Here is an 18,651-nt window from a genome sequence, read left to right as displayed (position 1 = left end):
CGTTCGTGCAAAACTGACGTCGCTGTGTTGACCTACCCGGCGACCGACTGACTGGCTCTGTCAGTCTGGCTGCTGCGGGCAGAAACTTGCTGGGGAATTAGGGATTCAGAGCACGCATACTTTGACTAGCACCTGAGAATGGCAGTGATGATACAGTGATAACCAGCGCAGAGCCGCAGAGCCCGGCCTCCTCTCCTTCCTTCTCGCTCAGCTAACATCGGCCCGCAGGCCATACTCGGCACGCGCCAACGCGAGCCCACCACTTGGCTGGGGCTTCGAAGCATCGGTAACTTAATTGGGCCACTGGCACGCCAGGGAGGTCGAGAGGCCCATCATCGCTTCCCACCGATCATTTCTCAGTCCGTCAGCAATTTGGAGCCCGTTAGCCTTTTTCACAGCAATTTGGAGTCAGCTAGCCTTTATGGCAGCAGTAAGTGGGCTTCCGGGACTGTCGGCCCAGCACGCTTCTTGCGTGCTGCACGGAGTTTTAAAATTCCTTTTTTGTATAGAACAGCTCGTACAAAATGACAAGAACGACTCGCATAAAGATAAAGGCATGGTGGAACGCCTGTCAAACTGAACAAGACGAAGGAAACACTGATTAGCTCGCATCCTACTTATCCATTCTAACAACCTCGTACATCCTGAGTGCTTACTTTAATCGCTTTCGATGAGTAACCAGTCACTGACGCGTCCCCCAGTTAAAAGACAGGCCAGCTGGGAAAAGGCCAACAAGCTAGTCACCATGTGGTTGGACAAGAAACCACAGTAAAAGAAGAAACCGACTAACAAGCAGTCGGCACGGGTGACAGATGAACTGACCGCACGGCCGTCTCGATCGCATTCAGTCGTCGATCGATCAAGGTGGCCGGCGAGGAAACAGTTCGACGACGAAATAATCGTCTAGCGATCACGTCAGGCAATTAAAGGCTAGCGTTATGCTGCATCATCCAATCCTGTGATTTGGTTTACATGAATGGTGATGAGTGCGCGCCCTGGCCCTGCTGTGGATAAGGAGATCGATGTTGACGAGTGCGTGCGTGCATGTCGATCCGCCGGCGAGAGATCGATCGATCTCACATGGCCGGCCGTCGCTTGCGAGATTCAGGTCAGGCGGAATGAATGCGCTCGCCGTCACCTGATCTCCGATCCCCCATGTTCAGGTTCTCATCAGGTAGCCAAAAACAACACGGGCGTGCAGAGAGCTACGCTGTCCCACAGGTGACATGAGAAATGGCACGGCCTGACTGACTTCGAAGGTGAAACGTTAACGTTAATGTGATCGACAGCGCCGTCCTCTGACCGGGTCCCTCGATCTCCCATGAGTACGTTCTCTGTACGCTCTGCCCATCAGCGTAAGATCCGCCGTCAGGTACGTACACGCCCTGCCCGTAGCGAAAGGCCGGGGCAAACAGACTCAGGTCTTTGCCGGCCGGCCGCGGCCGGCCGGCCGGCCGGGGAGGCGACGATCGAGCCGGCCGGCCATTGATCGATCGATCGAGCATGTCCGCGGCCGCGGGGGCCGCGCGCATCGCGTACCCGCTGTGAACCCGGCGCAAAAATCCGCAGGATTCGCTGCACCTGCGCCGCTGCGCGACGGGGGCCGCCGCTTTTCCCCCGCGTCCCCGACACCCCATGGATACCGCGGCGTGGCCCCGGGCCGGAACACGTTCCCCTGCCCGTGCCCTGGTCCAGCGGACGACCCTTCCACGGCCACCACCACTCGCCAACTCGATCGATCGGCCGGGCGGCCGGTCGCGAGTGCATGCAAGGACCCCTGCTCCCCGGCGGCCCGGGGCCGGGTTCGCCTGGGGATCTGATCCCGTGTCGACACGAGTCACCGATGGCGACCGTCCGATCGGTCAGCCGATGATCGTGGCACGGCACCGGTGGTGGTGACAAGTGACATGCTGCTTATCGTCACGTGTCGGTTTTTACGTCTGTTGTTTGATCGGTGACGGTGACTGGGTTCGGAATTAGCAAGGCCTGGTTTAACATAACGGTACCTCTGCACGTACGTAACCATGCTTGATTACTGATTTGATGTGTATCTAGTAGAGTTTTAGGGTGTCACATCTTCGTCGCTGATCCTGGTAATGTGTGATGTTGCTTCATTGCTTTACTGTTTTGTGTCTAGAACATGGATGGCTTTGTGAAAGAGAGGAAGACAATAGTCTTGGACTCTTGGTCTACAAACAAGCTAAGAACGCGCGAGTAGGGGCCGGCGGGCATGAGGTTCCACACTCCAGGTTACCCTATGCGATAGTAAACCAAAGCTGCCACTCGCCTGCACGTCCGACTCGTTTCCATTCCGCACAACAGGATCTCTGCACCTATCCACCCTCTACGTACTGCCGGCACGTGTACCTCGCACCGGCCGGTCATTGGGCTTGATTGACATATCTGCTGTACTGTCGTCCGCCAATGGCCGTTCAGGTGCAGTGCAGGTGGTGTTCCGACTTGGCTATGGTTGACAGTGGTCACAGCGACGGCAGCACTTATATTTTTTGAAAGTCCTTACTGAACCCTTCGATTCAAATTATAGATTAAGGTCATTTTGACTTTTCTAGATGCATAGATATTATGCATCTAGACATAGGGTATATCTAAGTGCATAACAAAGTCTATAAATCTAAAAAAGTCAAAACGACTTATAATTCGGGACAGAAGGAGTACCTCAAGTTGCTGGAGATGTGGTTACATTAGTATTTTGTTTATGTGATGGGGAAAGGTCACAAAGAGAGATAAGTTTGTAGTGTTGTCTACCCTCGACTTCTACCACACATACAGTTAATAAAACTCTATGATATGTGGGTCCATATCTTCCTCTATATCAATACATGCCGGGCAATGCTTTACTGTGGGGCCACTACCAAAGAAACATGGGTTCATATGAACTTTAAAGATTACGATATAGTGTATCATTTAGTCCACTGGATTTGAATGTGTCATCTGTCATGCTATGTTTAGGTGAAAATTTCTTACAGATAATGGTTGACTCTACCTTTGGGGTTGTTCAGGAATTGTTGATAATAATAAGTGCTAACCATATATAAATCATTGAACAAGCAGTAGACCTTTTTAGTATAGTCTATAGATAACAGCTATATTTATAATAGCTAGTATAATACTATTATAACTAATGGAGACACTCTTAGTCAACTGTGGAAGCACCAAGACTATGACATGTAGACCCATATTAATTTTGTAAATCGTGATATAGTTGACCCATTGGATATGCTATCTATCATGTTATCTTTAGAGGCAAAAGTTCCTACAGATAGTGGTTGACTCCACCATTTGAGACGCCCTTGGGCAATTGTTGACAATGATAAAAGAGATATTATATATATAAACCATTGAAGAGGTTGTCTACTTGATTTTATTAGTATAAACACAGATAACATGCACACATCCATTGGATCAATGTGGGTGCACCAAGACTGCGCCTGCGGGCCCCCGGGGCGTATCCCTGCACGCTGACCTCGCTCCATCAGTCTGCAGCAATTAAAGCCTGTGCCCTCCTTCGTTCTCGTCACCCTGTGTTTGTACACCTGGCACTCTGCGTACCCATTGACCATCGATCTTGAACAGGGTCGCGTTCGTCTATCTACACGGCTATATGGCTATCCAGCCGTAGCATCTATCTCCCACGCAGCCCTCCCCTTGACCCCTTGGGCAGTATATAAGCGGCCGGCACCTGAGGCATCTCTTGCTATCAAGTGCAAGTGCCCACCGCTAGAGTCTAGAGCATCTCGGGCACTAGTGTAGTGAGACAGGGCGACCGTCGCCATGCCGAAGCTGCAGAGGTTCAGAGGAGTGAGGCAGAGGCACTGGGGCTCCTGGGTCTCCGAGATCCGCCACCCACTCCTGTAAAGTTCAGACTTCAGAGAGAGAGAGAGAGAGAGAGTGCAGTATTCCCTTTCCACGGGATGCATGCGACTGAACCCTTTTGTCTTGTGTTGTTGCATCTGCTGTGATGGTGCAGGAAGACGAGGATCTGGCTGGGCACGTACGAGACGGCGGAGGACGCGGCGCGGGCGTACGACGAGGCGGCGCGCCTGATGAGCGGGCCCGCGGCGCGCACCAACTTCCCCCTGAGCAGCAGCACCGGCGCGGGCGCCACCCTCTCCCCGACGCTGCGCGCCAAGCTGGAGAAATGCTGCACGGAGTCGCTGTCCAAACAGCCGGCGAAGGACGACGACGGCGCGAACGCGTCGGGAGCAGAGCGCGACGGCCGGCAGGAGCAGGGCGTGAAAGCCGAGGTCGGCGAGGACGACGGCGAGGAGTACATCGAGGAGATGATCAGGGAGCTCACCTACTATGGCCCCGTGGAGATACAGCACCCCTCCTCCGGCTCCTCCGGCGCCGGCGCCGGTGCCGGCCCGGCCTGCTCGAGCTCGGCGATTAGGTGACCGAGCAGCTAGCCAGCCAGATTAGCAGCTAGCTTAGCTAGCTAGGCGATGCAGCAGCAGCCGTCGTCGTCATCTACAGCAGCCGTTGTTTGGTTAGGCACATTAGCCGTCCATTTGGGAGAGAGGGGGTCCCGGTCCGGAGGAAATGGAACGCGAGTTGCATTGGCACCCCGGCCGGGGCCCTTTCTTCCGCTCTGGGATTGGGATTGAGCGAGCCGTGTGTACAGAGCGGGAAGGGGACCAAAGGATCTTTCGGGATAAGGGGTCTTGATTTGGTTCATGATGTGAAGCTTGTTCAGGACCTGTCGTCTAGCTCCTTTGGTATCCCAGCTCTAGCCCCTTTATCTTCGCATCGCAAACCTGCAAGTTCCCCGGTTCAAAGTTCAATGGTTCGTTGCATAGAAATGACGTGACGCGTCGTCGATCGGATGCATCTTCAGTCCGTCGTGCCAGAACCCGACGGACTGTCGTTTCCAGTCTTGGGGTTTTCTTTTATATATTTGTTCTCATGCATGAGTGACATATTTCATCGATTGGATCGACATCGATCAAACCATACAGAAGCAATGGCCACGACAAACCATAGAGCTTCAGAAACAAGCAGGCGACTGACAACGAGAAGGTCCCACTCTCCTTTCGATGATGTGAGCAGTCAAGGGTGGGTAGTGAACAAGACGTCACGAACGAACCTTCTGGAGCGATCCGTTCCCCCGTATCCGAGCACGATCCAAGAACAGCATCCGGCCCATACGTACAAGTTGCCTTACAAAACAAAATGAGGCCCCTCCTACGAACATGGCATGCGTCAGTGGTTGATAGATCTAAGACCATATAGAAATGGCAAAAACAAATATCAGAAACCATCATACGATGATGCAACAGCCTGCACTGCTCGATCAAAGAACAGGTTCTAAGCAAGCATAAAGCACAAAACAAGGGTTACATCGCCAGAATGTGGATGTCCACCATACAAAGGAAACAACTCACTGCCTCACTTGATTCACTGCACACACCTAGATGGCTAGAACATCTGCTACGTCACTGCTACAGTACAATCAACCCATTGTTCTTCCATCTGCACAAACTAAACTTATGAAACACTAGAGACACTGGAACACAAATCAAGCGACTACCAGTCCTAAATAATAATCAATTCTAAACGTGGTCATTATAAAGCCTACAATAATACAACATGGATACAAATGGTGAAGCACAATGCCTTGTACGAGGCTAACTCTAATTAACCTAGGTATCACGTTGCCCTTTTGGGCCGTTAATATTAGTATACAACAATATCGTGCAGCAAGTCTTCTACTTCCCTCTTCCTTTAGGCCCTCGCACCACCCTTTTCCGTCCTCCTCGCCGAACATTCTGTCTCGAGGCCCCCTTAACCGGTTCTTCTGGATTAATTCCAGTGCAATTCTCAACAGAATGAACATCTGCAGCACCAGCTGCAGACTCAGTTAAGTCGTTACTGGTGGGTGGCACAACACTGCTTGAGTTAGTGCAGCTTGGATTATCGTTTGCTGAAGATTCTAACCCGGAGTTGGCCTTTGATTGATCCACAAGGCTACATTACCAAAGGACATTTAGTTCCATATGCAAATTCCAAAGAAACAGGTGTGAAGTAAAATAGAATCAGTAAATCTAGTGGTTACCCATTCACAGATGTTTTCTTGCTTGACCCATTCACTCTGGCCTGGATTGGGGGACCTGCATCCTTTGGTCTGAATTCTGGAAAAGTTCACATAAAACCAGTATGGCATTATAAGCATAGTAACACATACTAGCTTAAGAAACAGTTAGACTGGCAAAGAGGGGAGGGAAGACTAGTTCCTGTGGCTTCAGCTGTTGAACCTTCAGAGTTTCAAAGAGCCTACGTACTAACCAAAAGATGAGAAACTTTGAGCTATAATTAACACAAACAGGATGCCTCCAGAAACATTTGAGATACCTAACAAAGTTGTACATACAGCTTTATGATCACACATGACTTCAAAGAACCAATGGATATAAAACCCATTAAAACCTGTACTAGGAGTTGCCATTTTCTGAATATAATTTGCCCCATGCCGGTTTGTGTAGTGACATTCCAACACAAACTGGCATTTACTGGTTGGCAACAGTAATTATGTCTCCATTGAGCCTCACGGACAAGGTTGTCTCGTGATAGATCACCGATGGTTCCCTGCTAGCAAGATATAAGAAGACTGCTAGATTTCCAACCTGAGTTATTGCAGCTCCATAACCAGCAAGCCATTTTGGCAAAGTGTGGGCAGCTGACAACTAAATTAGAAATCATCTATAAAACTAATAATTGATGGATAACACTTACACTAGCCACTAAACCAATTAAATGTGCTGGCTGTGAAATATGGTCAAGGTTGATAGTTAGCTACTTATGTTTGGCCTTTGCCTTTGCAAAACCTAATGCAACACGGTAGTGTGACCATTAGCATTGAACAGCACAAAACAAGTATTAAAGCTTGGTCTAATCTGGCAACAAGAGTAAAATTACTGAATTTTACAACAGAAGTAAACATCTGTCACGGAAAATTTCTGAAACTCAAAAACTTCTCTAGCTACATCGGTTCATTAGTACAATAGAGAAAAATTCTTGGGAGCTCAGAGTTCAGATAAAAGGAAAGTATCAAACCGAGTTAACCAAAAAAGATATGTGTGGAGTAAAAGATAAACTAAGTCAAGATTTATGTCCGCAAGAAATATCCTTGGATACCTGAAGCTGAGTTGATATGTGATTCCCCTATATTTGGTTCTGCAGTGGGAGCTTTAACATCTCCAATGTGGTCAGTAGCATCCTTTGTATTGCTGAGACATAAGAAACATCCATTCGATGCAGAACCAAAGTACAAAATCAGCTTCTAAAAGTAACTTCAGGACAAAGTAACACAGGTAAATAATTTACAGCTCAGCATATATTAAGAGTAACTTATTCATTAAGCTTATAACTAATGGTACTGGTGGCACTCAATTCCACAAGCTAAGCTTATAACTGATGGTGCAACTGCACCAAAAGTGACTTAATCAGTAAGTATATATATATAATTTTTTTTTTTTGCAAAAACTGACCTTGTGGAAGACACATTGTTCCCCTCTGCTACTTTATCTGCACACACACCACAATAGAAGACGTTAGAACATAATATTTCACAAATTCTATAATTGCTATATAGGATTAATACATGGTTAAAAACTGGTCAGAATGTCATCAGATAAGCAGGGCAGGAACAGGACAACTGGACCAGGAGTTTTTACCGGGTTGAATTTCAGATGCATTCCCATTGTCCTTTGCAAGTTCCACAGGTTCACCAATACCCTTAGGAAAACAAGAATGCACTGATAAATACAAGATGTTACTTTTGAAACAAGCTACAGATACGGTTTTGAGGGCGTATGGTTTACAAACAAATGCATTTTTTCAGCATTTACATCTTAATTGTCAACAAAACAGAGTCAAGTTACCATGTAGAAACATAAGTTACCATGTATATTGTTAGTGGGAGCAACTAGGGCAACAGCTTTGAGCATAATGTATCAAGGGTAAGATGCACGTTGGTTAGAATTTACTCTTTTTGGAAGATTAAGGTTACTCTATTAATACATTATAAGCCCCTAGCTACCTAGGGCATGCTGGTACTGACAACAAAGTACTTAGCTAATATCAAACTGAACCCAAATGTACAACTAATGCAACACTAACATACAGCAAAAATCATGAATTGCTCACATCAATTCTATCTTCGGCTGGTGTGATAGGTATGGAGTACCCACTGATTGGTTCTGTTGCTGCAACCTTTTCAGACCCTGTAGTTTGTAACAAATTAGTTGCTCACAGTTAAAGAGTGCAATTAAGTAATGGGAGCTGGTAAGTGAAGCATCAGTAGAAACTATCCAAAAAAAATCAAAGCATGCAGAGCGATTTTGAAGTAAAAGAAAGCCCAAAACGTGTAAAGAGGTTTCACCATTATTGGTTTTGGTAGGCTCGCCAACTTTCTCATCAGTACCCAATGAGAATATAGCGGTATCATTCTCAAATAATCTGGATGTAGAACCATAATTCCAGAATTTTGGAGCATCCACAGAACCTCCAGATGATCCAATGTGAGCTCTTCGTGATTCCTCCAATTTTCCCCAAAAGTTGGAAAGGTAATCCTCCTTTGTGGTTACCTTTACAAGGCAAAATGCTTGTTTAGGAGTAAATATTACAATGTGTCAAGCATGATAAAGATAAAGAAAGGAAAAGCCTGCATCATGTAAGACACTGTTTTCCTGCCATATTATCATAATTTTTGCTTTTACCAATTTCAGTCAGATTTCCTCTGCTCAGAAATCTTATGAAATACAGCTCATAGACAGCACAGCAGTTTCATCATACAAAATTTCAGATGGTCATATAATGAAATGTGGCCAGTACAACTCCATCACATCTCATTCAAGACTATGGAATACAGATCAATATAACAATGAATCGGTAATTTAAGTGTTGATGGTCATATAAAAAGTTGCGTAAAGTCCGCCAGTCTTATGAGAACATGAGGTTTTCTGAAACTAACCATATATGACAGATTATAAAAATACTGCCATAAAAGCTTAGGCCGTATACAAGTATGAACTGCAAAATTTACATCAGTGACCCAGCATAAAACTTCTTGTATTACCTTTGATAAGGAGCTAGAGTATTTGGAGGATGATGTGTTAAACTTCTGACTGCCTAAGAATGGGGACTGCCAAGGAGGTAATGATTGCATGTATGATTTCGCTAAGTCAACTGGAGAACCCATGTCAGAGTCAATGCCCTGCATAAGTGATCCACAAAAGTAAGCAGCAATTTATCCAAAAAAAGAACCAGCAGTTGGTTTTGCCAATCAACAAAAACTAAATGGTTAATAAAGAATAGAAGGAATAGATATTTATACTCACGGAACTTAACATATCAGTGTTCAATGTGCATGTTCCATTGTCTTCAGGCTTTAAGCCTAGTCCCTGCCTTTTCTCTTCCAACCATTTCTTTGCTTCCGTAACTGCTGCAGTGCATAGCTCAGGTGATGCTTGGAGCGGAGAGCCAGGAGAAAAACTACCAGGTCTCATGCTAGAGAATGGAACTGATTTAGTGAAATTCCGATCACGGCTCAAGGAGCGCCAAGCTCCTGTGAAATCATGGCCAATGCCTGCAATCCTACTTGGGATTTCTTCTGGCGATCCATATTCACGGGCTTCAGGAAATGTAGAATCTGTAACTCGTGATTTTATTAGCTCTACCATCTTATCACACTCATCCCTGCCAAAAAAAAAAAACTCAGATGATTCCAAGCATGTGTATCCTCTGAAGATATTACTAGAAATCAAGGTTTAAAATGTTATGGATATACTGAACATGAAAGTCACAACATCTCGCCAACAGTAGCATGGATAGAAGTTACATAGGGCCTAACATAGCATTACTATCTACAGTGGATGGTTTTATTAGCCTTGCACTTAAGGGTCTCTACATCATGAATTGTGACATGAGTACTCAAGTTTTAAAGTTTATCCATTACAATTCATTGCAAAGGTTTACATGACAAGCATAAAAAACTTGAACTTAATGAAACTAAGAATGCACCATCAACAAATTTGATGAATCGGATATACTAGAATATTTTTAGTGACACACTTGGGATAAGCTGTCCAGGAAAAAAACATGCAATTATACTTGTTAGCACACATATAAAAAGAAAATAATATTCCAGTTACCTTGTAAATGTTTCCTTCATAACCATTTGTTCAATAGCTAACTTTGATTCGCTGTAAGGAACTATTGCTCCATGAGTGTCAGGAACATCTTCATTCTCATCTGATTGTAGACAGCAAATATACGGTGTGAGGACACAATTAACAGTTAGCAGCAGAGGAAATGCAATGATCAGATGACACTGAGAACAAGGTCTACAATTAGACTAAATTTGCCTGTAATGAAGCATTAATTTAACTTAGATTTATGGTGGTTTGGGCCTAAATGGAGGTAGTATGCATTACTCCTCACATCAGCTTATTGGCTAAAAATATTGTCCAACATTCTCTATTCAGTAATCACTTTACCAAAAAAAAGGTACAGCTATTTTATATTGAAGAGTATCTAGAGAAATGAACTCCAGTTTCCCTGAAGCTCCCAAATTAGGTTTGCTCTAGGAAAAATGAAAAAAAAAACTAAAAAGCTAAGGCTCTGCTCCTCACATCCTGAATTTCAAGGCATAATTAGCATGGTGCCAGGTCATTGCTCGTTGGATCCATGGCTGCAATTCTGACTCAATTAATGCCTGACGTGATATGTACCAGATGGAGTGGTGGTACTACTGAAACTCAGTTGATAGATACATTACGGGGTCCGGTTAATGTACCAATTTCACAACATAGATACAGTAATTCAGCATTATCAGATCAATCCGCGGCTCCACGCCTGTCCTAACACCAAAGGGCACCTTCGGAAATTCTTACTCCACCAAAATTCTATGCCCAATTCAGATGCCCGTACCACCCATTAGCCAACATTGAGAAACCACATAGGCCAACTTGAGCAAGCCAAGACGAAACCCTAGGTCGCCAAGCCGAAGCAACTCGAGCAGCGTACTCGCAGCTACTCCACACTAGCACAGTCAGACAGGAAAACGGCTCACTGGAAGGAACCATGGAGCAAGGGAGCGAGGTAGGGATAGAGAGTGGACCAGAGGAAGGAGAAATTACTCACCCGAGTTTAAGCCGTTGCCGTCTTCGTCGTCTTCCTCCTCCTCCCCCGAGCCCGTCTCCTCGGGCGAGGAGAACAGTAAAACAGACGAAATTACCCTCTTCGCGCCGGAGACGAAGCCAGAGAGCCACCCGGGGCTACTCCCCGTGGCCGCGCCCGGCCCCGCATCCTCCGGCGACGCCGCGTCCTCCTCCGGAGAGAGGCGGCGGCGCTGGGCCCTCCCGTAGCCGGATCTATCGTCCTCGCCGTCGTCCTCCGGCGATCGCCGGCGGCGAGCCCCGAAGAGCGACGCCATGGGAGGGGGGCGAGGAAGGAGATGGGGGGGGGGGGGGGGAGCGTGTGAGGCGACGAGGAGTTCGAACCGGAAGCGTGAGGGGATTTTGGGAAGTGGCGCCGCGAACTGCTACGGCCACTGCTTTCAGCGGTCACACCCCCAATGACTAGTGGGCCCAGACCGTGTACTTGCGTGCTCGGATCCCACCAGCAGAGGGATGGTTGGTTGGGCCGTTGCCTTGGTCCGGGTGACGTGGAAGTAATAAATGAGACAAAAACTTTTCGGCCTACGGGCTGGCCTGTGAGCCGCTCTTTAACTTCCGATCTCTCTATCAAGAGCAGAATTAGCCGTACACTTATTGAATGAAGAGTGGGGCCCAGAACGTAGTTAGTTATTACGGGCCCAGTTGTCTGTGATACATGTAGTTGATCTAGCGTGCGAGACAGAGTACGTGGATTCATTCTGGTAACCTCCGGAGTCCGAACGGGAAATGGGCGCACGAGCCGGGCCAGTGGATGACAAGTGGGCTCGCGATTTGTAGTGAGCTTGTGGCCCGGACGCATCGGCTTGTGGGTGGTGTGCGCCTTGGAGTTTGGTGGGTGAGGAATGTTTTCTCCTCGAGGGGAGAGGAGCTTTTTGCTGATTTGCCAGTTCAAAGAACTGGCTTCGCTCATTTACCGCTCCAAAGATTTGCTTCGCCTATTTGCCATTTGAAACATTGCTACTTTGCTCACCCAACCACGGCGACTGTTTTACCCCTGACCCCACCTGTCAGATTCTTCTTCTCCACCTCCTCGGCCTCTTCCTTTGCCCGCTGACGGAAGTCCGGCACCCATCCTCGTCTCTACCAACACGGCCACTCCATTGACGAAGGGAGAAGGAGAATACGTCGGCGCGGCCTCCTCGTGCGGCCGCCACAAGCGCCGTCATGAAGAAGCAGCCAGCGTCGAGCTTCCTAAGGGCCGCGGTCAAAGTTCGAGCGCCACCGTCGCTGACGGGGCTCGCGATGCTGGACGTGGCGACGCCCAACTGAGCCTCAGCTCGGCTAGCAGCGCCGGCAGCCTATCGCGGGCTCCAGCCTTTCCTTCGACTGCTCCCCGTCCAGCCGTGCGCCGCCATGGCCGCGGCCGCGTGCTCTCCGCCGGCGCCGGCTCTGCGGCAGCCGCACCAGTTGGATGATGCGTGCGTGGGTGGCAATTCGCGCAGCAGCTCATGCGACGATGCGCGTAGGTGGAGCCACGCCCATCCTCGGCCGCCGGCATCGGGGGCTCCAGCATGCACACCTCGCCTCCCCGCACGGCTCCCTCGGGCTCCAGCAGCAGGTCGCGCTCGGGCCAGTTGCCGGCGAGCAAGGCCACGGCAGGCAGAGAAGATGCCAAAGGAGAAAGAGGAGATAAGGGGTAAAAGAGTCAAGTGGTAAGAAAAAACAAGGTGCCAACGATTCCCGTGGCAATTTGGCGAAGCTGATGTTTGGAGCGGTAAATCGTCGAAGAGAATGGCGGCGGCTGGAAGCCATGAAAATGTTCCGTAGACCGTAGTCGCTGCCTCGCTGGACGGAGACGTATTATTCTCCTGGGCCGTACACCATAGTGGGTTGGCCCAGGTTCTACCGGGCCTGGCCGTTGAATGCAGTAGGGGCGTAGCCCGTAGGAGGAGACGTTGGGTTCACATTTTTGTAGGTGACCACTGTACTGAAGTTCAATTGATAAAAAAAGATGCAAATGGAAGTTTAATTACACAGCACTGCACAATTTCAAAGTTGCAAATCTTGAATTGCAAGATTGGAGTATAATAAAACAGGATCATGAGCTTAAGTACAACCCAAAGAACCCAGACCGATGCACCGGACGAACAAAAGAAACATGCGTGTCACCTGCCCTGATCATCAATGGGTCCCCTCGTGCCTCGAAATTCCTACGAATAGCTGGAGGCGGCGGCGCTGCCTCCACTGCTCGAGCAGGAAATCGTGTGGAGGCTCGCCATGTAGGTGAACGGGTTGACGGGGCGCGCGATCTCCTCCTCGCCTTCGAGCATCCTGACCACGCTGCTCATGGACAGCCTCGCCTCCGGCTGGTACTGCACGCACCAGAGCGCCACCTTGCACATCCTCTCCGCCTTGTCCCTGTCCTTGGCGTGGATCCCCGACGCCGCCATCACGTCGCCGAACCTCCCCTGGTCGAACCGCTGCCACACCCACTTGGGGTACCACTCCTGGCTCACGGCGGGGTGCTGCGGCTCGAGGTTGCGCCGCCTCCCGAGGATCTCGAACACCAGCATCCCGAAGCTGTACACGTCGCACTTGTGCGTCACCGGCAGCGGCAGCCACAGCTCCGGCGCCGCGTACCCGGGCGTGCCCCGCGCGCCGGTCATGGTCAGGTGGGTGTTGTCGCGGTTGCAGAGCCTGGCGAGCCCGAAGTCCGCCACCTTCGCGGTGTAGTCGGCGGTGAGGAGCACGTTGCCGGGCTTGATGTCGTAGTGGATGATCCGGTGCTGGCACTCCTCGTGCAGGTACCTCAACCCGCGCGCCGTGCCGACGATGATGCCGTAGAGCGTGTCGAACCCGAGGGCGCCGCCGTCGATGACGTCCCGGTGCTGCTCGCGCTCGAAGAGCACGCGGTCGAGCGAGCTGTTCTCGAGGTACTCGTACACGAGCGCCTTGGTCGTGGCGTCGAAGCAGAAGCCGTAGAGGCGCACGAGGTTGATGTGGTAGGTGCGCCCCGCCGTGCCCACCTCCGCCATGAACTGCTCCTCGGCGCGCCGGTCCAGCGTGCTGTTGAGAATCTTCACGGCCACCTGCACGCCGTTCGGGAGCGCGCCGCGGTACACCACGCCGAAGCCGCCGGAGCCGAGGCGCTCCGCGTAGTTCCTGGTGAACTCGCGGAGGTTCTCCGGCGTGAACCGCGCGGGCTTCTCGCGCAGGATGTCGTCCAGGAACCGGTCCACGGCACCCATCTCGACGACGCGGTTAGCGTGATAAGGCGGCGCCGGCGACGACACGACGCACGCACCATTGGCCGGCTGGATTGGCGCGCCCGCCGCCGCCTGCAGCCGCGCGCGCTCCGCCTGCCATTCTCGTTTTACCTCGATCCATCTGGTGAGGAATTTTATGGCCAAGATGATAACAATGCCGCCGACGATGATCCCAGCTAAGATCGAAGAGGTTAATTTGATTCAGGAGATGTGTTTGGTACAAATTGAGTAAGCAGATCACATATTCAGAATAGACAGAGTTACTGACACATACATGTTGCTTACCTAAAGCAAGGGAGTTCATCGAGTTGCTGACTGTCTGCTTGCGAAATCTTCAATTGCTAGATCGATCCCCTGCAAACTTGTGGACGCGTAAAAAGACGTTCAGATAGATGGTTTTGACTTCTGGACTTCTCCAGTTCATTGTGATCTCTTCCTCCAAACTTGGGAAACATTTCATGTCGCAATCGCTAGTGAACTTGGTGTCTTGGTCCGTACTCTTAAGTTACCGGAGAATATTTGTTTAGGCGAAAGACGTACTGATTTGGATCATGAGTAAGCGTTTACCATCGAATCGACTAGAGAGCAGTTGGTGAGCTGTCGAGACGAGAACGAAGTACATAGCAGATGTCATCATCTTTTTTACTAGAAATTGATGAAACCTTGAAACGTGGAGTGGTTATACGCCTTTTTTAGATGAGTCAACGCGTTAATCCTGTTGAACCAGTGAAAGGGGATAGCATATTGGTCTATGCCATCCGATCCAATGAAATACTAGACATCATGGGACGCTCCCAAGTTTTTACTCATTCCTGCCCATACAATCCCACAACCATGACCATATATGAGGACCTGCAAGTTGGAAGAAGGCCATGCCTCAAGAGTCTGCAATACCATCTAGTTCAGGTAGCCAACCATTCAATCCCATTTAGTTCTGGCCCCTGAGCTCAGTCAAAGCGGTTTAGGTCTGATATGCTATCGGTTTTCAAGTTAAATAAGAACAGAAAAATTACTCAAACACCTTCAGAAATTTCAGCAGGAGGATATTTTGGGCACAAGGAATCCAAGAAAAATAACTAGAGCTTGTGAAACAAGTTTTACAAGCTTCAAATAAATATTCCATAAACAAAAAATGATTTACAAAATTTCAAATAAATACATAGACTTTGTCATCAATGACAAGAATTCACTTCAACAAGAGAAATCAGGCATGCGTGCTACTGCTACCGTGCATAGTTGATAAGCAACTATGAAATCGTCATTCTCGTCACGAGAACTTGTGCAAATTATTTACTTTATCATGCGAAGACGAACATGACATGAACGAGTTCTTTAATCTCGACACGGATTATTCCCTACACACTTTCAACATACATGTGTCAGGATACCTACATACAGTTGACAACGGGGATAAACAATGTTGCAGATGTAACGGCATATACATGTACTCCAGGAAATATTCAGCTATTCGAAGCGCTTACTTAGCAGCCCTCGGCTGGTTTCAACTCCAATTCCTCCCTGCATCGAAGTTGCTAGCTCATCGTCATCATGCCGCTCAGCGGTGGCATTCTTGCCATATCAATCGGTAAGTATGATTCACATACTCGGCGTCTTTAGCTTTGCTTCCATGGCTACCATGTCCCTGATCCTTGGCGTCCTTTCTTGCAGTTGCGACTATCACGGCTGGCATAGTGTCAGTCGTTTGCATAGTCGCGATATACATGTGCGCCAAAGTCGCCGTGAAGATGTATCTGCGAGGAAACGGCGGAGACAGTCGCGATCGCGTGGCGTCCTTCACCGGCGAGCCCGGCAGCAGCGGCGGCGCCGGCGAGACCGACGACGTGGAGATGGGGAGCATGAGCTACTTCTTCGAGGACATCCAGAAGGAGCGGCCGGTCCGGTTCAGCTCGCAGCAGCTGCGCGCCTTCACCCGGAACTACGCCCACAAGATCGGCTCCGGCGGCTTCGGCGTGGTGTACAAGGGCCGGTTCCCGAACGGCGCGGCGGTGGCCGTGAAGGTGCTCAACAGCACGCTGGGCAAGCGCGCCGAGGAGCAGTTCATGGCGGAGGTCGGCACCATCGGCCGGACCTACCACATCAACCTCGTCAGGCTCTACGGCTTCTGCTTCGACGCCGCGGTGAAGGCGCTCGTGTACGAGTACATGGAGAACGGGTCGCTGGACGGGTACCTGTTCGACCCGCCGCCGGAGAGGAAGGTCGCGTTCGACAAGCTGCACGAGATCGCCGTCGGGACGGCGAAGGCGCTGCGGTACCTGCACGAGGAGTGCGCGCAGCGGATCATCCACTACGACATCAAGCCGGAGAACGTGCTCCTCGGCGCGGGGCTGGAGCCCAAGGTGTCCGACTTCGGGCTGGCGAGGCTGTGCGACAGGGAGGACACCCACCTGACCATCACCGGCGCGCGGGGCACGCCCGGGTACGCGGCGCCGGAGCTCTGGATGCCGCTCCCCGTGACGCACAAGTGCGACGTCTACAGCTACGGGATGCTGATGTTCGAGATGCTCGGGAGGCGCCGGAACCTGGAGCTGGGGTTGCACGGCCGCGAGAGCCAGGAGTGGTACCCGAGGTGGGTGTGGCACCGTTTCGAGGCGGGGGACACGGACGCCGTGGTGGCGCGCGCCGCGGCGGCGACGGGGGACAGGAAGGAGAGGGAGACGGCGGAGAGGGTGTGCAAGGTGGCGCTGTGGTGCGTGCAGTACCGGCCGGAGGACAGGCCGTCCATGGGCAGCGTCGTGAGGATGCTGGAAGGGGAGGACCAGATCGTCGCGCCGTGCAACCCGTTCGCGCACCTGGAGCCCTATAACTCCAGTGCGACGCAGCAGTCCGGGGACACCACTACCACCGCGGGCTCGTATGGTTCTTCAGACCATGTGCCTAGTGCCAGGTAGCTGCAAGCCTGCGAAATGGTTTCCTGTCCTTGTTCTCGTCAGCTAGGAATTAATCGTGTAACGCCTGCGCCTTAACAATGTATATGATCGCAAATTTATTATGAAAGCATGATTGTCGGATGATGGGAAACCAAGCCGATCCATTTCTGTTGCTACGAGCCATCTTGCTTTCCAATCCACGCACTAAGCCCCGTACCGTCGATTGTTCATGTGATGGGGACTACCATTAGCCTGGATGCACCGCGAGCTCCAAGGGCAGCGTCACCGCGCACGTCACGGCGGCGCGTTCCACACGAATCACCTTCTGTCATGACCTTCTCGATGCTGCGCGCATGTGCCACGATGAAGCTCGAGGGGTTCCACCGGACGTCGCGGAGCGAACGCCTCCGCTCACTCTGGCAACCACCAAACACCTGCCAGCGGCGCCGGCACGCCGGCACAACAGGGATCCACGGGCATGCAACTTCAGTTCACGTGCGATCCGTTCACCGGGGGCCTCGGCGACGTGGCAGGCTTGTAGGCTTGCACCGAGTGCTTCAAACGAATCCAGCACTCGAGTGTTTTCCCGCATGCAAACACCTGTTTCTTCCCCATAAAAATAATCGGGGTGTAATCTAACAGTCCAAACCAGACTTAAGATTTGAACAGTGAAAATGCTACAGGTTACCGTTGATGAAATCACAGCTGACAAAATGACAACTCAAAACAAGATCCGTATAAACCAAAATGACATATTGATAGAATATGACATATAACAGGATCACGAAGCATATATGTGGCATTGAGATCTTACAATTTGCCAATGTGTTCTGACAATTCAATTTGATGCACAACACGGGTTGATATAAAATCTGAACCAGCTAGCTATACTCATGTGCCACAGAAAGCTACCAGCTAAGCTTGCGTTCACTCATGAAAGCTAGCTTGGGTCCTAATTTGACAATTCAATCTGAATGCATTAGTACCAGCTAAATTGAATTGTCAGTTTTGTTTATTTGCGTTCAGGGCCCAAGGTAGCTCTATGCTCATGTTCCACATGATACTATCAGGAAGCATTAGGAGTTCAGAACATACACTACTAGACCAGGTTGGTCAAATATATTGCAACTACCACCAATCTGCTGCTGTTTTTTTACAATATAAAAAATAAAAAGCAGAGACATTCTTGGTGAAATTTTCATCACTCAGATCATCCTTTGATCCATTGCATGCTGGTTAAGATCTTCATGAAATGGCATCAAAAGAATACTCCACACATAGTCAAAAAAATAGCTTGTCTTCACGAACAGTCAACATGAAACCCCCAAGCAGAAATATACTACTCCCTCCTTCCATAATATT

General features: G+C 49.8%; 4 protein-coding genes across 4 annotated transcripts; 2 read left to right on the top strand and 2 right to left on the bottom strand.

The window, feature by feature from the left end:
* Positions 1–3,681: 3,681 nt before the first annotated feature.
* Positions 3,682–4,931, top strand: LOC117848618 (ethylene-responsive transcription factor ERF003). The gene is made up of 2 exons (XM_034730088.2): positions 3,682–3,872; positions 3,989–4,931. Exons 1-2 carry the CDS (start codon positions 3,793–3,795, stop codon positions 4,413–4,415), a joined length of 507 nt encoding a protein of 168 aa, XP_034585979.1. The 5' UTR covers positions 3,682–3,792; the 3' UTR covers positions 4,416–4,931.
* Positions 4,932–5,336: 405 nt separating this feature from the next.
* On the bottom strand, positions 5,337–11,479 carry LOC117848616 (uncharacterized). The gene is made up of 11 exons (XM_034730084.2): positions 11,161–11,479; positions 10,170–10,269; positions 9,357–9,714; positions 9,095–9,232; positions 8,399–8,603; positions 8,164–8,240; positions 7,692–7,752; positions 7,506–7,542; positions 7,153–7,244; positions 6,074–6,149; positions 5,337–5,985 (listed from the first exon to the last, which is right to left on the bottom strand). Exons 1-11 carry the CDS (start codon positions 11,450–11,452, stop codon positions 5,727–5,729), a joined length of 1,695 nt encoding a protein of 564 aa, XP_034585975.1. The 5' UTR covers positions 11,453–11,479; the 3' UTR covers positions 5,337–5,726.
* Positions 11,480–13,137: 1,658 nt separating this feature from the next.
* On the bottom strand, positions 13,138–14,897 carry LOC117848617 (rust resistance kinase Lr10). Its single transcript, XM_034730085.2, has 2 exons — positions 14,687–14,897; positions 13,138–14,577 (listed from the first exon to the last, which is right to left on the bottom strand). Exons 1-2 carry the CDS (start codon positions 14,703–14,705, stop codon positions 13,346–13,348), a joined length of 1,251 nt encoding a protein of 416 aa, XP_034585976.1. The 5' UTR covers positions 14,706–14,897; the 3' UTR covers positions 13,138–13,345.
* A 926-nt stretch (positions 14,898–15,823) lies between these two features.
* Positions 15,824–17,465, top strand: LOC117850396 (LEAF RUST 10 DISEASE-RESISTANCE LOCUS RECEPTOR-LIKE PROTEIN KINASE-like 2.2). Its single transcript, XM_034732224.1, has 2 exons — positions 15,824–15,986; positions 16,070–17,465. Exons 1-2 carry the CDS (start codon positions 15,950–15,952, stop codon positions 17,308–17,310), a joined length of 1,278 nt encoding a protein of 425 aa, XP_034588115.1. The 5' UTR covers positions 15,824–15,949; the 3' UTR covers positions 17,311–17,465.
* The last annotated feature ends 1,186 nt before the right edge of the window (positions 17,466–18,651 follow it).

This window comes from Setaria viridis, chromosome 3 (genome assembly GCF_005286985.2).
Source record: "Setaria viridis chromosome 3, Setaria_viridis_v4.0, whole genome shotgun sequence".
Lineage (NCBI taxonomy): Eukaryota > Viridiplantae > Streptophyta > Magnoliopsida > Poales > Poaceae > Setaria > Setaria viridis.
Note: the sequence above shows the minus strand (reverse complement) of the source record. Positions and strands in the feature narration are given on the sequence as shown.